The 20,159-nt window shown below is 32.3% G+C and overlaps 1 protein-coding gene across 2 annotated transcripts in view; it reads right to left on the bottom strand.

Annotated features, from left to right (window-relative positions):
- Window positions 1-19,163, bottom strand: part of Hml (hemolectin) — a 98,960-nt gene extending 79,797 nt beyond the window's left edge. For both annotated transcript variants that reach the window (XM_072529235.1, XM_072529236.1), the window contains exons 1-11: window positions 19,049-19,163; window positions 10,332-10,400; window positions 7,512-7,771; window positions 7,137-7,421; window positions 6,737-7,051; window positions 6,336-6,650; window positions 6,070-6,246; window positions 3,978-4,137; window positions 3,749-3,876; window positions 3,565-3,660; window positions 2,387-2,578 (exon numbers count right to left, since the gene is read on the bottom strand). In XM_072529235.1, the coding sequence (XP_072385336.1) occupies window positions 2,387-2,578; window positions 3,565-3,660; window positions 3,749-3,876; window positions 3,978-4,137; window positions 6,070-6,246; window positions 6,336-6,650; window positions 6,737-7,051; window positions 7,137-7,421; window positions 7,512-7,771; window positions 10,332-10,400; window positions 19,049-19,116 (2,065 nt within the window). In that variant the 5' untranslated portion in view covers window positions 19,117-19,163. The remainder of the gene's footprint in view (window positions 1-2,386; window positions 2,579-3,564; window positions 3,661-3,748; window positions 3,877-3,977; window positions 4,138-6,069; window positions 6,247-6,335; window positions 6,651-6,736; window positions 7,052-7,136; window positions 7,422-7,511; window positions 7,772-10,331; window positions 10,401-19,048) is intronic.
- Between the last annotated feature and the right edge of the window lie 996 nt (window positions 19,164-20,159).

The raw sequence follows: 20,159 nt of genomic DNA, 5'->3' as shown, positions 1-20,159 counted from the left end.
TGTAGAGAATTACCAGACAAAGAGTAGAGAAGAAAAGACGATACACAAAAAAAAACGAAACCACCTAAATGAGGAATTTAAATATATAGAAAACCTCAACAGAGAAAAAAAAAAATCAAAGCATTCTATTAGAAAATTCATCAAAACATCAACAGAAAAGAATTCAAGGCAACCACAAGACAATGCAGAAGTCAGAATGGCGACCTATTAACAACAAGGAAATATGTATTGAATAGATGGGTGGAATACTTTAACCAGGCACTTAATATAAAGGAAGAAGAAGAAAACTTGGAAGACGAAAGAGATGGTGTAAGGGGAACAGGCGAGAGGGAAGAGGAACCACCAACGATTCTTGAAGTCAAAGATGCAGTTAAAAAGCTAGCCAAAAACAAATTACCCGGAATAAATAATCTCTCAGCTGAACTATATAAAGAAGGTGGCCATGATACTATAATGGCATTATATCAGCTTATAAAAGAAATATGGTTACAGAAATTCCTCCCCAATGATTGGAATATTGGAATACTTTGCACCATACACAAAAAAGGGGATATCTTTGAATGCTCTAACCACAGAGGAATTAAGTTTCTAAATGTAGCTTATAAAATATTTTCCACAGTACTATGTCATCGTATGGCACCATATGCACAATGGATAGTAGGAAAATACCAGCCTGGTTTCAGAGGTGGTAAATCGACAATTCATCAGATTGCAACCCTGAAACAAATTTTGGAAAAAACACTGGAATATGGCATTGATACTCATCACATATTTATAGACCACAAAGCAGCCTATGACTCTGTGAATAGTAGAGAAATGTTCAAAGCAATGAAAGAGCTAGGAATACCAAATCAGTTGGTAAATTTAACAAAACTAACTCTTGAAAAAGTTGAATGTAGAGTATGAATTCAGTGGGAACTGTCTGAATCTTTTAAAACAAATAACGGGCTGCGCCAGGGAGACCCTCTCTCCTGTATACTGTTCAATCTGGCTCTGGAAAAAGTAATACGTATGTCACAAATCACAACCACTGGTTCAATATATAATAAATCAGTTCAAATTCTGGCCTATACTGATGATATCAATATTGTTGGGAGAACGGAAAACGCTGTACGAGAGGCGTATGTAGCATTAAAAGAATCAGCTACAAAAATGGGTTTAATAATAAACACCAACAAAACAAAGTATATGAAAATAAGCACGCAACCACAAATACTACGACCACTTGTTATAGAAAACGACGTCATCGAAGCAGTGAACAAATTTGTATACCCATTAACACTGAAAATAATACTACCGCAGACATAAATGGCAGAATTTGCACGACCAACAGATACTATTTTGGGCTCAATCTCCTCCTTAAATTCACAATTATATCGATAAATACAAAAATAAAACTTTACAAAACAATAATACGCCCAGTCCTAACATATGGTTCAGAGACCTGGACTCTAACAACACATAATAAAAACATGTAAGGATGTTTCGAAAGAAAAGTACTAAGACGAATTTATGGAGTAGTGAATGACAATGCCGTGTGGAGAAGAGGATTCACCTTGAACTTTATAGAATATACCAGGAACCTGATATCGTAAAACATATTAAGATAGGACGTCTGAGGTAGATAGGGCATGTAATGCGGATGGAACAAAATGACCTAGCTAGAAAAACGCTCCTTGATAGACCCATTGGTCAGAGAAGAAGAGGAAGATTCAGAACAATGTTCCTTGATAACATCGATGAAGACATGAGAAATATGGGAATACGTACTACGTGAATAAAGGGACGACTGGAGAGAAAATCTTGAGGAGGCTAGGATCCACGTAGGGTTGTAAAGCCAGAATGATGATGATGAGTATGATGAATATTAAAATGTTGGTAGACAATTAAGCGATGGAGAAAGAAAATAATTATTTGTGACTATAAAATTAGACTCCTCTTTTTCGCCGTCCGTCTTGTGTTCTCGCTTGAATACCTGATCTTTGCTTAATTTGATGGTTTGGCATGTGGTTTCAAAGGCTTACATTCAGCATTTCATGGCTCGTTGTGCAACTCTGAGTTTATTTACGGATTTTTGCGTCAGCGTTAAATCGAACAGAATCGAACAAGACGAATCGTGACATGGAGGCCCAAAATCTATAAAAAAACTGAGGACTGCCTACTAGATATATTGATAAAATTAGACAACGGCTAGCTTTGGTTAGCATAAATAACATTCATCGTGTAAAAACCTGAAACTAGACCAGATGCTAAAGGATGTACACCACGCAATTTTCGTGCTGTAGGCCAAAGTACACGGAGGAGAAGAACATCTTATACACAAAATGGATACACAGCACTCAACACCCGAAATAAAAAAAAAGAATAAGCTCAAAAATATACTTACGGAATACACAGTCTGGAATTGGAGCTGGCAAGTAAAATCCAAGAGCGTAGTCACAAGTATATACAGGTACAGGTGGGAATTCAAAATCAATGCCAACTGGACATTTAAGCGCACAGGAGAATGTGTTAGCATCTCCGGAACAATTGTAACCACCGTTGAAGCCCATGTTCTTTGGATTACATACTTCAGCACCTAAAAAAAATTAAATAATTGTATTTATATGAACATTATATTTATAAGCGTATTTAAAAAAATTACCCTAGATACTTTATATAACCTCTGCTTTATTATAAATATTAAAAAAACCGAGAAAGAGTTTGGTTGGGTAACAGCTGAAAACAGCTTCTTTATTATACCTCTGCTTTATTATAAATTTAAAAAAAAAACGAGAAAGAGTTTGGTTGGGTAACAACTGAAAACAGCTTCTTATGGCTATATTAATTATTGCGACATTTTTGTCAAAGTTTCTCGGCATCCTCAGGGAAGAGTTAGAGAGTTACATTAATAGTATCATTTCTGAGGATATTATTGAGGATTACGTATGGAAACTTACAGCACCTATCTCAGTTTCCGTGAATATTGCTCAATAATATTCTCATGAGTGATACTAATATCCCTGCCTTTATCAAGATTCTAAAATGTACAAGATTGAGAACAAGATGATATTGTAAAACATATAGAAATTTACCAACAAGTAAAACGAGACACTAATATTATTAAATAGAAAGAGAATAAAATTTGACATTTGATGTCCCATTTTCAAAGAGGCAAATTGGAGATATGTTACAACTTTAAGATTTTTTTATGGTGTTATATTTATTATTATTTAAATCAGATTAAAATATATTTTATTTCGTTTCTTTGTATCTTTTTTGTCATTAATTCCGTTAGTGTTTCTTTTTATTTATATTGATTCGTATATCTCCCTCTTCTTTTTGTTTTACTCGATGCTATGTATAGCACATTAAAGAGGGAATAGAATATTTATGCATTCATGAGAAAAGGCATTTTAATTTCAATATTAACTCTGTTTTTGTACAAAAGCATTAATTTATTGAAAATATTACACCGCTTAAAAATTAAACGCATCTTTACCCTATATAAAATAATCCGTATGTTTCTTTAATATGTCAAAATTTCTAAATATTAAAAACTGTGTTAAATCGAATTATACATACTGTATTGGCACTGTGGGCCTCTGAATTCCTGGGGACATTGGCAGACGTTAAATGAAAGGCAGTTTCCACCATTCAAACAAGGAGGATCGCAAGTTGCTAAAATATAAAATCATAACGTTTAGTTAGAGTTAGAGTAGATTTAGACTTACGAAAATGTAAAATCTAAATGTAGGTATATACATACCTTGACAGTTTGGAATAGAAGTCCATTTTTCTTTGCTTGGAGTCCACAATCCGTTTTTGCAGTCCATGGTTGCGATCTGTGAGCCATCAGGGAATTCATGACCCTTCATACAACTGATAGTACATTTTCTATAAAAAATAGTTTATTTAATACCTAATTTTTACCTTTTATTTGTTTGATCACGGAATATACTTTTTTATACAAATTATTTAGCACTGAAGCTACTTACTTGGAATTGCAGGATCGTTTTGAGTTTTTGGGCATGGGTGGATAGTTCAAACATGGTTTGCTTTCGAACTGGCATTGAGGTCCAGAAAAGTTTTCTGCGCAGCTACATTGGTTAGGAGCCAAGCAGATTCCGTTGTTTTGGCATTGTGGCAAACAAATTGCTGAAATGTAAAAATTGTTATTTGATTGTCACAAAAGTATTTCATACATTAAACGTCATATTTATAATTATTATGAGTGTGATAAAAATGGTACTTATATCACGAAAAAAACAATATATAAATGAAACGAATGTGTCTCTGTGATGAATCTCTGGACTGTGAAAGGCATTATGGTAAATAAAACAGAGGAAACACATTTAGAATGCCTCAATTGACAAAGCCGTACCACAGCTGGCTCATCATACAGTAAGATTTGTGCTGCGACTATTGCGGTATCCAATCCAGAGGTGTAATACCATAGTATCTACGGCATGCATGACGTAGTGGACAAAGTGTTGCCTAAGCGATGTTCCAGAGAGCTAGCGCACGCTGTTGTTATGACCGAGGTACTGTATGGGCGTACTGGTGTGCCTGATTAGTGCCGTCTCCACTAATGAAGGTTGGCTATAACCATTGCAAATTCGTCTCTATCTTCGGCTTTTCTTAAGAGCGTCTGTGTGTTTAACCCGGTCCAGTTGCCAATGTTTTTCAGCCAGAATATTTGTCGTCTACCAGGACCCCTTTTTCCTTCGATTTTACCCTTGATAATCAGCTGCAACAACTCGTACTTATCATTTCTAAGTATGTGCTCCAAATATGCTGTCTTTCGCCTTTTAATGGTGGTCAAAAGTTCTCTGTCTCTTTCCATTCTGTGCAACACCATTTCATTCGTAATATGATCGGTCCATGGTATCTTCGAAATTCTCCTAAAAAGCCACATCTCAAAAGCTTCCAGTTTTCTCATTAAGTCAATATTAACAGTCCAGGCTTCGACACCATAAAGAAGAATAGAGTTGATATAACATTTTACCATCCGATATCGGATTTGCAGATTAAGTCTTTTATTACTCAGAAATTTCCTCATCTTCAAAAGGGCTGCTCTTGATTGCTCTATTCTTGAGCGAATTTCTGATTTCGGATTCAGATCTTCCGTAATCCAGACTCCTAAGTATTTCATTTTGTCCACTTGCTCAATATATTCATTTTTTATCTGGATCCTTGCAACGACTTTGCCCCTCTTACTCATAACCATGGTTTTTTTTCGTTATGTTTATTGTTAAACCAAACTATTCTGCAGTATCACAAATTATGTTTAGTAACGCCTGCAGGTCTATCTCACTTTCAGCGATAATGACTGTATCGTCAGCATAACGTTTATATTTTCACCATTTGTCTTGATCCCTTCTGTACAGTTTTCAAGTGCTTGCGTAAATAACTCTTCGAAATATATATTAAATAGTAATGGTGAAAGTACACAGCCCTGTCTCACTCCTCTACTTATCTGTTGCACATCCGTGCTATTTCCATCTAATGTTACCACAGCCTGTTGGTTCCAATAGAGATTTCTCACTATGTTAATGTCATTTTTGTTGAGTCCTTTTATCTTGAGACATTCCATGAGAATGTTATGTTTAACTTTTGTCGAAAGCTTTCTCATAGTCTACAAACGCAACGAAAAGATCTTTTTGTTCATCTCGACATTTTTGAGCAAGAGTTGTGAAACTATACAGAGCTTCCACTGTTCCGAAGACGTTACGAAAGCCAAACTGTCTATTACTCATATCCGCTTCGCACTTTCTGAATATCCTTGCATGTGTAATCTTTAAAAATGTTTTTAATAAGTGTGACATTAAGCTGAATAATCTATAGTCATTACAGTGTTTGGAGTTTTTGGTAGCGGAACAAAGGTCGATAGCAGCCATTCTGTAGGTATCGTCTAAACGTAAACATTCTGTAGGTATCGTATGATTTCGTCTAAACTCGTAAATAAGATAGAGATATAATAAAAAAAACCAGTCCAGAAGAGGTCGAGATACTTAAATCTAGAAGATTTGTAATAGGAGACCAACACCTATGGTAAGTATCCCAAGATCAATAAATTTATTAACTTACGTTCACAATTTGGTACACCACTAAACTCTTCAGCAAGCCATTTTCCATCTTGACAGAGAATCCTAATTTCGGTTTTTCCGTTAGGGAATTGATAATCTGGCATACAAGAAGCTTTACATCCAGATAATGACGAGCATCTAACTCCAGCGTTCATGGGTGACGGCATACCGGCACATCCTATTAAATAATAGTAGTAAGCATAATAAATAACTAATTTGTTAGGAGTTTTATATTTAAAAATATATAAATAGTATGATATATTTTACCTCCTTGGAATGAAATGCTGCCTGATGATCCACCGGATGAAGAAATGCTGCCTGATGATCCACCGGATAAAGAAATACTGCCTGATGATCCACTTGAGCTAGATGATGAGCCACTAAGTCCAGATGAACCAGATACACGTTGGCAGTTTGGTACACTACTAAACCCTTCTGCTAGCCATTGTCCATTTTGACAGAGAATCTGAAGTTCAATCTTTCCATTAGGGAATTGAGAGTCTGGCATACAAGTAGCTCTGCATCCAGTCAATGACGAGCATTTAACTGCAGCATTCATGGGTGAGGGCATACCCACACATCCTATAAAATAAAAACAGTAATAATAAATATCCTAACTCATTAAGAGTTTTATATTAATAAATAAATAAATACTAATATATTTGTACCTCCTTGGAATGAAATGCTGCCTGATGATCCACCGGATGAAGAAATGCTGCCTGATGATCCACCGGATAAAGAAATACTGCCTGATGATCCACTTGAGCTAGATGATGAGCCACTAAGTCCGGATGAACCAGATACACGTTGACAGTTTGGTACACCACTATACCCTTCTGCTAACCATTGTCCATTTTGGCAGATAATCTGAAGTTCAGTTTTTCCATTAGAGAATTGAGAGTCTGGCATACAAGTAGCTCTGCATCCAGTCAATGATGAGCATTTAACTGCAGCGTTCATGGGTGAGGGCATACCCACACATCCTAAAAAAAAGCAGTAAACATATTAAATACCCAACTCGTTAAGAATTTTATATTCATAAATATATAAATAGTAAAATATTTGTACCTCCTTGGAATGAAATGCTGCCTGAGGATCCACTCGATGAAGAAGATATTACGTGTGAACTGCTTGAGCTAGATGATGAGCCACTAAGTCCAGATGAACCAAATCTGCGTTCACAGTTGGGAACACCACTATATCCTTCTGCGAACCATTGTCCATTTTGACAGATAACTCTAAGTTCAGTTTTTCCATTAGGGAACTGAGAGTCTGGCATACAAGTAGCTGTGCATCCAGACACTGATGAGCATTTTACTCCAGCGTTCATCGGTGATGGCATACCCACACATCCTAAGAAATAAAAGCCGTACATATATTAAATACATGACATATTAGGAATTTTATAATAGGAAATATATATAAGTAGTAATATATTTATACCTCCTTGGAATGAAAAGCCTCCTGAGGATCCATTGGATGAAGAAGATATTACTCGTGAACCACTTGAGCTAGATGAGGAGCTAATATATTTGGATGAACCAGATAGTCCTGATGATACAGCATCCAAGAAGTCTCTCTGTTTCCTTCCGGAAACATCATATGGGCTCATGGTTACTGGTAACATTTTTGATGTGTGTCTACCTGGATGCCTGGATTTAGTATGCGCCGTTTTGGTCTTGGTATATAATTTATGATTGGCCCTGTAAAAATAGCATCAATTAGTTGTTCAAGTAAAAAATTCTGCAATTCTGATGTAATAAATAATTTAATAAATATGATAAAAAATTGGTTAAAGCAAATTTAATTTAATTTAAACAAAAATTAATGTCAGTGTCGATCGAATAGAGTAAACTGTAAGCCTAAGCTAATAAAGATTATAGATCGATGTTAGGAATATTTAGTTTCCACAAGTATAGCCTCCACCAAATAATTGTAAAATTTATTTATTATCTGCATGTCATTATGGAGTCGTTTCGATTTTATGGGATATCTAACAAAAACAGGTAGAAGGTATAATCATAAATAAATAATCCTTTGTTTTAATTTACTTGTTTATGGTAGATACCTCTCGAAACCTAACGACACCACTTAAATACAAATGACTTTGTAATAAGCTTAAGATAAGGCTTTCTGCAATAATGTGTTGGCAACTTTACATCAACAATTTACTCATATAAATCACTAAGCTGCATACTTAGCGATTCTTTCGGTGGACTACTTCTTAATCGGCGTTGAACTTGCCTAAGAATCATTTAGATTTTTTATGAATGTTGTCGTCTTTCTTTATTTTCTGTTACCGAATACGTAGAGTATTTGTCTCACGAATAACCTAGACTTCTTTTTATAGAATCATATTTATTTTTCATTTGTTCTTCTTTGTTATTCTGTTTATTCATCCATTCGCATTCCTTCAGCATGCAGTTGTTTTCCTTTCTTTTTTGTTGTTATATAGTTTGTTTCTTTAATTTCAATGAAATATTTACTACTCTACTACATATATACCATTCTATTATATTACTCTTCTCGTTTCATTTAATCTATTCTTCTTAAAGCCGTATGTCCATCCTTTTATTTGTAATACCGACCATACATTCCTGGAACTATTGTTTTTTAATACCATTTCACTACTGGCTTACAAATTCGTTAAATCTTCTTGATTAACGGAATAGAAAAATATTTATATTATCTCATTTAAATTATATTTATTTTATCCTCATTTATGGCTTTATCTCTCATTATTCCTCTGTTTCTTCTTCTCCATTCTAATGCTGGTCTTCCCCTCCTTCTTTTATTCCGTGGAACATAGTGTAAGGCCTATTTTGGCCATCGTTCGACTTCCACTCGCATTACATGCCCGTACCATAAAAGTTGTTTGGATTTTATAGTATCTACCGTATTGTAAATTCTTCCTGTTCTTCTTCTTATTTGTTCATTTGAAATGTGATCAAGTATAAATATCCGACACGCTCTTCTTAAATAATCCATTTCTACCACTTTCAGTTTTCTCTTCTCTTTCATCTTTATTTGCCAACATTCAGATCCGTACATCAAAATTGGTTCTACGACTTGTTAATTGTCATTTTTTTTTCGTAAACTAATTTTAGCAGTCCAAAGTAATGAGTGTACTATTTGTATCACATTTCGGCCTTGTTGTATTTTCTACTGACTGTCCCGTTACGATACTCCCCCCTTCCTTATCACTTCTCTCTTTTTCGTCTTTTATTCTAAGATATTCCGTTTGGTTCATGTTGATGGTGACCCCAATTTTCGATTCTTCGGTTAACTCTCAAATCATATAATGCATGTCTTCCTCTTCCTTTTACATAATCACTTGATCGTCTGCGAAGAAAAGATTTATTATGTACTTGTTTTCGTCACTGTGCATTTTCTCCTTCAGTTGTTTAAGGCTTTCTAAATATAGATTTTGAATAGAGTTAGCCAGGTTAACACATATCCAGTAACTGGCACCAGTCTCACTGACACGTAAGTTGCTACTTTGGTGAAGGCAGTCGTTTGTTGTATTGTCAGTGTTACTTTTGCAAAAATGTACGTCAGTGGCTGGAATAATGTGTTTACACGTGTCTACAACCGCTGACGTGGAGTTAGAGGGGACGCCGACGAGGGCCACTAGCATGAAAAATAGAGCAGCTCTCTATTTGAGACAGCGCTGCCAGATAGTCCTGGACTGGCGCAAACAAGTGTTTACATGATATCACGACCATGCCAGCACTGTCGTGCCAGTGGTACTTGCGTCATTTACTGGATACGTGTAAACTTGCCTATAAAAGAGATAAAGAACATCCTTGCCTCAAGCCTTTTGTAACAGGAAATGGGTCTAAAATTTTAGTATCCATTTTAACAACACTTTTTCGATTTACGTACATGTTGGCTACAGCATTGATGTATTCATAACTTAGGCCTGACTTCGTTAAAAATTCAAACAATATTTTTAAGACTACTGTATCATAGGCCTTCTCTTAGGCAACGAACACTAAATGAGTCAATAAATTTCTTAATGTTCTTTTCTTTATAATTTGTTTATACACGCTCCAAGGTCCGAGTTTTATTACCAAAACTATATGAAAGAAAATAAGTACAAGAAAAAACTGAACAATATTCTCGTTTATTTCCCTATTAAAATTAGCATGAACTTAAAAGCGGTAATAATATAATAATAATAATATAATATAATATATATATATATATATATATATATATATATATATATATATATATAATAATATAATATAATAAACTTACTGAGGAGTATGACCTTCCACTGTTTTGGTGCCATATTTTTTTTGCAAAAATTTAGGAACTTGGGCTCCTCTGTAACAAACGAAATTTTTAAATTATAATAACATAATATTAACATTTTATAAATATTTTGTGAATATTTTGTATATATTATATGTCAAAGCATAATGAATATTAGCAAACTAATTATTATATTTTATACTTGTGATCGAACGAAATAAATACAATGAGGACGTTAAGGCTGAACTTAATCAAATATTTTTTTTAATTAAGAATGATCTGACAAAATGCTTCTACAGGTCAATTTTTTTATTTCCAACTGCGCCTCGTTAGCCACCATTTTCGTCTATATGACTTCATCGTTTTTTAAATAGAATGACATACTTTTTTTTATTTTTTAATTCTCCAATAACAGATAATTACAAAAAAAAAAGAAAGAATATAGAAAGTGCGATCATAATGACAATATGAAAAAACACCAACACAAAACAGTAACTTTGTATATAAAGGGAAGAAGCTACGGAAAAACTGGACTTCGATCAGGAAATAATTTAAAGATGCATAGAATACATATACTTAGGAATTAAGCTAATATAATACGAAATAAGGAAAATAAAGTAAAAAAGCTTCTGATGTATAATTGGTATATTATATCAATTATAACATTTGAATTATCCAAAAGGATTAAAGATTTTTCGGTCTTATCAGACCATAATCAGTGAAGACATCTTAACAGTAGTAGAAACTAGCTATATAACAACGTTTAATAGCTCTTAAATTACATATTAAAAGTCTTAAATTTTAAAAATGTTGACACGAGGTTAATGTTAGAGGATTTCACGTCAAGGGAGCATACTAACCCCTGCTCGAAACAACACATAGTTCTACGGAAGATACCAGCCAACATACCAGTTGGTTGGTATGTAGGATGGTAATGAAATCATTATCTTTATAAATTATCTTAGTAAAAAAATTTAATCAGTGTCAACAAGTGAAGAAAAATAAGTAAGGTAACTGGAGAAGCAGTGAAAATGTTTTCAGAAAAAATAAAAAAGTAATAACTCAATTAAAAATGAACGTGTTTCCTGTCCAGAGGGCATTTAATTAAAAATGGAACATACAAATTAGTTTCAATCTTAACAGAAAAGTATAATAGATAACTTAACGAAGAACCAGTACTGCAGACTTGGAAGAAAGGACGGGTAAGGTCGATGCACCAAAATGGCAATAAAAAAAATACAACAGTAAGCATCCTCAGGAGATTATATGGAAAAATAATAAAGATATATACGGGTAATACCAGCCGTATAATTCAGAAGAATAAAAGAGCTTTAGAACAGGCAGATACTGTTCCGATATTAAACCTACGGTAAATTATGGAAAAAAGAAACTTGAATTTGAATTAAAGAGAGATACAATAGCCAGAATAAAGACAGGTAATAGAATATTACACGACTTTATGACAACAAAAGTTTTAAGATAAGATTGCTGTATTTCCCAATTTTTTTTAATATATACAATATATTGACGAAGCTGCAACGACTTAAAAGAAAAAATGTGGTGGTATGGGTTTGCCTATTACAAATCTCTTTACATTCCAATAGGCATATAATCAGATAGTGATCACATAAGAGAAAGAGAACCTAGAGACTGGAGAGAGAAACATTTCATAGGAATAATTATATAAAGGAATTCCATTGAACTGATCAAGTTCTTCATATCTGTGTACAATGGTAATAAAACTTTCAACTAACAACGGTGTTTTTTTTCTTATCCCAATATTTAGATGTTCAAACCAGATATTTTAACTAATACCTTAGATTTCTGAGATCTTAACTTTAACACAAACTTGTCAGAAAAAAATCTTCCGCGCAGGTTCGGTGGCGGTTAACATGTTTCTGTTTACATAACGTCTACAGGCGTACTTCTCAAGGATTCAATACTAAGTCGAAGACATTTATTTTTTATGTTATCTATTTTTATAGGATTTGTTTCTGTCGCTGAATGGTAAAATAAAGAACAATAATCCAAAATAGATCTAACGACTGTTCTATAGAATATGTAGTAATATTAATTTTGGATCCCAAAAATCTATCAAAAAAATCGAAAACATCTACCAAAACAACAAAATAGAAGTCAGAATAGATGGACAACTTACAGAACCTATAGAAATAGGCAGCGGAATAAGACAAGGGGATTCATTGAGCTCCATGCTCTTCAATTTGATCATGGATGAAATCATCATGGATTTGAAATCATCAAAAGCGTTAAAAAAGAAAGAGAATATAGAATGGGAAACAAAGAAATCAAAATGCTCTGTTACGCAGACGACGCAATATTGATAGCCCAAGATGAGGATAGTCTGCAAAGACTGGTCCACAGATTTAATATAAGAGCAAAAGAATTTACTTATATGACAATCTCATCTCAGAAAACTAAAACAATAGTAGTCAGCAAAGAACCAACCAGATGTAAAATAGAAATTGATGGTATTAGTAATGGAAATAAAATACCTGGAAATTACATTGTCTAGCTATGAAGACCTGAACAAAGAAGTGAGAGATCAAGTAAAAAAAGCAGATATACTGGCAGGATAACACTATATAGCGAAACAGACACATTAACACTGAGATGAAATTAAGAATTTATATAGCCAGTGCAAGACTAATAATATGCATCAGAAACAAGACTCGACACAGCCAAAACGCAAAGGCTACTGGAAATGGCAGAGATGAGAGTACTGAGAAGAATTACAGATAATACGCTGAGAGATCGCAAGAGAAGTGAAGACATTAGAAGAAAATGTAACGTACAGTGTATAAATGAATTGACACAAAATAGAAAAGAAGAATCGAATAAACACATAAGCAGAATGGAGGAGACCTGTGTCGTCAAAATAGCAACAGATAAGTCCCCAATCGGCAGAAGTGTCGGACGACCGAGCAAAAGATGGGTTGACACCCTTCCATAGAGGTATTAATCCGTCAATGAACAAGCAGAATTGCTTATAAAGAGGAAGAAGAAGAAGAAGAAGAATTTTGGATCCCTTCCCCAAGAGGAATGACTGAAAGTTGTTGTTAGTAAATTAACACTATTTTCTGTTCTTTTGGTTATATAATTCATGTGTTCTTTCCAATTTAATTTACAATCTAAAATAACTCCTAAAAATTTAGTGGAAGGCTTGTAAGAAAACAAATGTTTTGATAATAATTTTATTTGGTGAGAAAAACGAACTCTTTTTCTTATATAAGTAATTAATGCTGATTTTTCTTCGGAAATTGATAAGCCGTTATTGAAAATCCAATTGTCTAAATTTTTTATTGAAAATAATAGCTAATTATGCTGAGCTAATTAAAACAGGCGGTCATGAACTCATAAGTAAAATCCATCAATTAATAGAAATAACCTGGCAACAAGAAACAATGTCGAAAAAATGGTGTAGTAGTATTATTGTACCAATACACAAGAAAGGAAAAAAGGAATCATGCATGAATTACAGAGGAATCTCACTAATTAACACTACATATAAAATATTGGCTTCGATATTATTAAAAAGATTAGTACCATACGCCGAAGAAATAGTTGGTGACTACCAGTTTGGTTTCAGGCCTGGCAGATCGACTATTGATCAAATATTTACAATAAGACAAATACTTGAAAAGTATTGGGAATATAATCACGACGTGCATCAGATTTTTATAGACTTCAAACAGGCTTATGATTCAATTAATCGTGCAACATTATGGAAGGCAATGATCGAGCTCGGCGTACCCAAGAAACTAGCTGCGGTAACACAAATGTGTGTAAGTAACTCTTTTGCACAAGTTAGAATAGGGGGGAAAATATCAAATGCTTTCTGCGTAAATTCTGGACTGAGACAGGGAGATCCGTTGTCCCCATTGTTGTTTAACCTGACCTTAGAATATGTCATGCGAAAAATACATCCAAAAATCAAACCAGACACAACTGCTCGGGGAGCAAAAATCATACTCGCCTTTGCCGATGACGTAGACGCAGTAGCACAATCAACATTAGAAATTAAGGATATGTCCTCGAGCTTTGAAGAAGCTGCATTAAAGATCGGTCTAAATATAAATGAAGATAAAACAAAATACATGGTCGTCTCAAAACAAGAACGACGGCGAATAAGGCAAAACATTATTATAAATGATCACAACTTCGAAGTGGTTAAAGAATTTAAATATCTAGGAGCAACAATCACAAATGACAACAAATTAGAGCGAGAAGTTGAAACGAGAATAATGGCAGGAAACAGATCTTTGTTTGCAATGCAACATCTAATAAAGTCAAAACTTCTTTCACGAGATACAAAAATCCGGATATATAAGACCATAATAAGACCAGCAGTCGCGTATGGAAGCGAAACATGGACGCTAATGGACGCTAAATGAGTGCGACAATGGGAATTACTGGCACAGGACCGAAAAACATGGAAGGCAATAGTAAACGCGGCAAAGACTCACGAAGAGTTGTAGCGCCATTGATGATGATGATAAATTTTTTATTGCACAACTGAGTTGATTATAGTCATCTCAATGGATATGCAGTTTTTATACATTTACATCCACAGCAAAGTTGTTCAAAATGTTATCACATAAAGTTAAAAATAATTTTTTTTAACAAAAATATATAAAAAATCGAAGCAAACAAATCAGGAACACACGCGACTTTTCTTTTTGGCCCCATAACTTTTTTTAACATATTTAGGTATAGGCATTGCTTCCACAGAAAAACAAAAACTCTTGTCTTTCCTCTTGAAAATGACATTTAGTAGAAGTCTTAAGGATTTACAGTATCCAAGATACGATTTTCCAAAGTTCGCTACTCACATCAATTTTTGGCTATATTCTATTCTATAATATTCTATTCTATTGTTCTATAACTTTTTTCTACGCGGCTTTAGGTATATGCAATGGTACATTAAATAAAAAGAAAAAATAATTACCTCTTAAATAGTCTACTATAGAATACTCTAGAACTAATTATGCAAAACAAAATAAAATGCAAAAAATGCGTATGAAAGCTGCGCTGTTCATCTTTAAAACCCATTTTAATTTTTATAAACTAAGCAAAAATAGGTAAAAGTAGAAAAATTTAAAAAACCCTATCTTGCTTAGAACTAGTCCTAGAACCTTCTACTATAGACCATTTTAAAGGTAATTGATTTTCTTTCAATTAGATGTACCACTACAGCAAATACCTAAAACTACGTAGAAAAAAAGTTAGAGCACAATGTTAACGGAAAAATATGGAAAATTGCCAAAAAATGGTGTGAGCGGCTAACTTTGAAAAATAGTACCTGGAATACTGCAAATCCTAAATAATTTTACCAAACGTCATTTTGAAGAGGAAGTAAAGGAGTTTTTTTTGTTAAGCAATGCATATACGTATACCCCCTTGGAAAAAAGTTATGGAGCAAAAAAAATCGCCTTTGTTTCTATTTTTTTGCTTCGTCTTTTGAATACATTGTTGTCAAAAAAATTATTTCGATAGGAAATTTAATTTTGAACAATTTTTCTGTAAATGTATATTTTTGAAAAGTGCATAAAACTAAAGTAAAATAAAAAAATATCAATATAACGAACAAAATCAAATGGTAATATAACGAAATCAATCCAAATTACATGTATATACAAAACTAATGTATAATAAATGCACTAAAAAGTTTGTAATAATTTACTAAAATATATTTATTAAATTATTACACCTTAATTAAACAAACTAAATTTTGACTATATAAAATCAGTCCAGTATACCACTGTAACAATGTGGTTTTCTAACCTCCGACTTCCATTAACACGCATTGATTTGATGAAATTTTGGAATTAACGTTCCCAATCTACCCAATGCCGAAGTGTTCTTTAAATATTAATAAAATTTTATATGGTTTAAAATATATATTCTAAGCAAAAAGTGTTCTGTAGAGATTTTTCGAAAAATCAATACTTTTAGACTTATCCGTGATTGAAAATTTCAGTTTATCATATGCTTTTCTAATTCATACTTAGTTATAACTAGACTTGGCAAATATGCAAAATTTTTCATATTTTATGCAAATATCTGGGGAGTTTGCACATTTATACAAAAAATTGCATAAAATGAATAAACGTCAATTTTTTTCGAATTTTGGATTTTAAATAATCCTTATTTAACCGTAGAATGGTATGACTAAGTAACTGAAAATTTCAATGTTCATTTAATTGTAATATTTCAGTTTTCAATTTTACCGATAACCTAATATTCTTGGCATTGTTGTAGCAGGTAACTGATTATAATCCCCTAATAAAAAGGTATTTCAAAAGTTTATTGCGTGGGGTCTGAATAAAATTGTCCTTTTGCAAATCATTTTGTTCTCAAAAGTGAAAGTCAAAACTTAAACATCGTCAGTCGAGCTTGTTTAATTTTTACCTTTTTTATTTTAAAAATGCCGAATATAACTAGTGTCGCTACTTGGATTAAACTAGAATTAATTAAAGTTTATTGTTCAGTTTGGGGAAAAATTGTAATACTAAATATTTAATATTTGTATTCAACATAGAAACATAGAAAAACAGTCAATTTTACTGGAAAAAAATAACTTTTTTTGAAACATTTTTTTGAAGTACTTAAAAAACCTTTTTAATTTAACTAATCGGACGACCGGTTTCGCTTTCTATAATATGCAAAGCATCTTCAGGTCACGATACAAAGTTAAAATGCTGAAAATAATAATCCCATATTAGGGTGTTGTCTAATAAAGATAAAACATAGGTAGGTGATATAAATTATATAAATTACAGCAATTATGCCAATATTACATGTCTGTGGTTTTATAAATGAATAAAATGTTTAAGCAGACAAGGTAAGACCCACAAATTGGTAACATAGTCTATTAAACTGTAATGAATTAATAAATAAACCAATAAATAAGTAATAAACCAATAAAATGTAAGTAATGTTTATTTATTGGTTTATTTATTAATTCATTACAGTTTAATAGACTATGTTATCAATTTGTGGGTCTTACCTTGTCTGCTTAAACATTTTATTCATTTATAAAACCACAGACATGTAATATTGGCATAATTGCTGTAATTTATATAATTTATATCACCTACCTATGTTTTATCTTTATTAGACAACACCCTAATATGGGATTATTATTTTCAGCATTTTAACTTTGTATCGTGACCTGAAGATGCTTTACATATTATAGAAAGCGAAACCGGTCGTCCGATTAGTTAAATTAAATTGATTGTGAGTAAGTCTAACTTATTATTTCTTTTACCTTTTACTTAAAAAACATTAAAATGGGACTTTGTGGCTATCTAGCGTATGAACTAAGAAATTTATGATAAAAATAACGCTTATTCCTTTTTTTTCATAAGAAAAAACGACAGTACTACCCTTGCTATTTGCTATTTCTACCCCAATTGCCATTAAACGTCATCCATTTTAAATCTACCTTATTTAAGCATTATTAAAAGTATTTAAATTAGTTAAAGATGAATAATTTTGAAAAATATTATGGTTACATTTTTAAAAATTCCATATTTTGTTCAAAATAAGTACAAAACTATGGAAGATGCATAGAATTTGCGATATAGCAGAATCTTTTTAAAGAAAATACTGTTATATTGGAAGTTTTATGTATTTTCGATAGTTTAGTACTTGGTATTGTGGTATTGTTATTTTTTAAAATATTTTTTCGATATAACAATGATTTTTTCAAAATTATTCATTTTAAATTATTTAATCTTTCGAATCCCATTACTGATACTTAAATAAAGTGAATTTGAAACTGATAACGTTTAATTGTAATTAGGGTAGGAATATCAAGGGTAGCATAGTTGTTTTTTTCACGAAAAAAATAGAAATCACCTTTATTTTTATCATAAATCTCATAGTTCATATGCTAAGGATTCTAATAAGTTTCATTTTAATACTTTTTAAGTACCTTAAAATTTAATGAATTTTTTTTAGGAAAATTGATCGCTTTCCAGTTATTTTATGCTGAGCTTTTAAAATTTTTCGTTAAATATGAAATTGTAACCATCAATGAGTTACAACATAGTTTGTATTAGGCTTACAGCAAAAATAAAAAAGAAATTTTTTTTATTTTTTATAAGCTACATTTTATATCTAATCAATTTTTCGGTAACATTTAAAATTTTGAGTTATTCGTGAGAAATGGATCAAAAATATAAGGAAAATTGAAATTTTCAAACACTAGTAAGTCTAAATTGTTTTTCGAAAAAACTCTATGGAACATTTTTTGCTTAGAAATTTTTTTTATCGATTCTTCAGAATGTTTTCAACGTAATGTTCCCGACCTAAGAGATTGGGGTGGACTTCACCCTTAAGGTAAAAACACAATTTAGCGTAGGGTAGATTTTGCTCGATAAGGTATTGGTGTGAAAATAAATTGATCAAAACTTAACGACAATTAAAACTTTAACCAAGCTTAAAAAAATCACATTTATTGGAATTTAAAAAAAGTCAACAAAATAAGGAAATAATTTAATTAAATATTTATGATTTAAATTTCAGGACTTCCAAGAGCTAAATTTTTGTTACTTCATATTCAATTAAGATGTGGCTACTAGAGATGGTAAAAATTAGCAAAAGTCGGGAATGCCGTCTAGAATTTAGTATTTTTTTTTAATTAACTTGATACTTTAATAGGAAAAAAATTGAAATAAGTATTTGTTTGCACTAACCCAGTTTGTTGGTCCAATAAAATTAAGGACACCACTAACAGGGGTATCCACACCGTTAGTGTCCCCATAACACGTCTTAACACTTAACACTATTAACTTGGTACTAAACAAATTTTGTGAGCTTTAATGAATTTATCTCAAAAAATATGTTTATCTCTTACTTCAATGAAAGCGAGAGCGGAATAAAAACGATATCGAAATTTCAGATCCAGGGACGGCTGAAATCCTGAATTTTTCTATTTTATAAAGAAATATTTAAATATTTTAATATTCAGCTCAAATTACAACAGATATGTTCAGCTGGTTCCATAAAAAACTGATACGACTCTTAGTAAGATTTGATCATTTTGAGCAGTGTATTTGATTGGTCTGACATCATATTACATTTATTATAACAGACAAATAATAAAATAAACAAATAGTTTACATATGTTAATTCATAAATTGTAATAATTATTAAGGTCTACATTATGATAATATTTTGAATTCCTGCATTTTATAAAGAGTATATAAATGATAGTTTTTACATAAACTATTGTTGTTGTTATTATTTTTATTATTATTAAGGAATAAAACAAACGACTTAGCTCAACAATATATAAGTAAGAATTGTAACCAAATTAAAAGAAAACATTTTAACATAAGCAGAACCACAGTTTTTCTATTACACGTTCAAGACGGATGGTCATGTTAAAAGTTTTTCCTACTAGAACCTTGCAGTTTACGATATTTCTCTCCGTCAGGCCGGAGAGGTTTTTTTGCGTATTTAAATTCTTTGTGTCAATAGTAGTATGTATCAGAAAAAAATTCGTTAGTGAAATACAATATCCTACACAAAATATAGCGACCCACCGGTGTACCGCGCCGCCCTGGTGTAATAAGCTTACGATCCACCCGTGGATCACTTGGGCGTGAGAGTCAGGTACAATTTTCAGCGGTAGTCGGGTGGGTCGCTGGAGGGTTTCTCAGAATATGGTCAAGAGAAAGTTATTTGAAAAATCAAGTAGGTTATCGAAAATATTACATCTAGCAAGCTATATCAATCAAAATGACAGAGAAAATATTGTGTTATCTGATGATATCATTCGTCCACTAGAGCCGCTAGCCGAAA

The sequence above is a fragment of the Diabrotica undecimpunctata genome, chromosome 4, assembly GCF_040954645.1.
Source record: "Diabrotica undecimpunctata isolate CICGRU chromosome 4, icDiaUnde3, whole genome shotgun sequence".
NCBI classification, from domain to species: Eukaryota; Metazoa; Arthropoda; class Insecta; order Coleoptera; family Chrysomelidae; genus Diabrotica; species Diabrotica undecimpunctata.
Note: the sequence above shows the minus strand (reverse complement) of the source record. Positions and strands in the feature narration are given on the sequence as shown.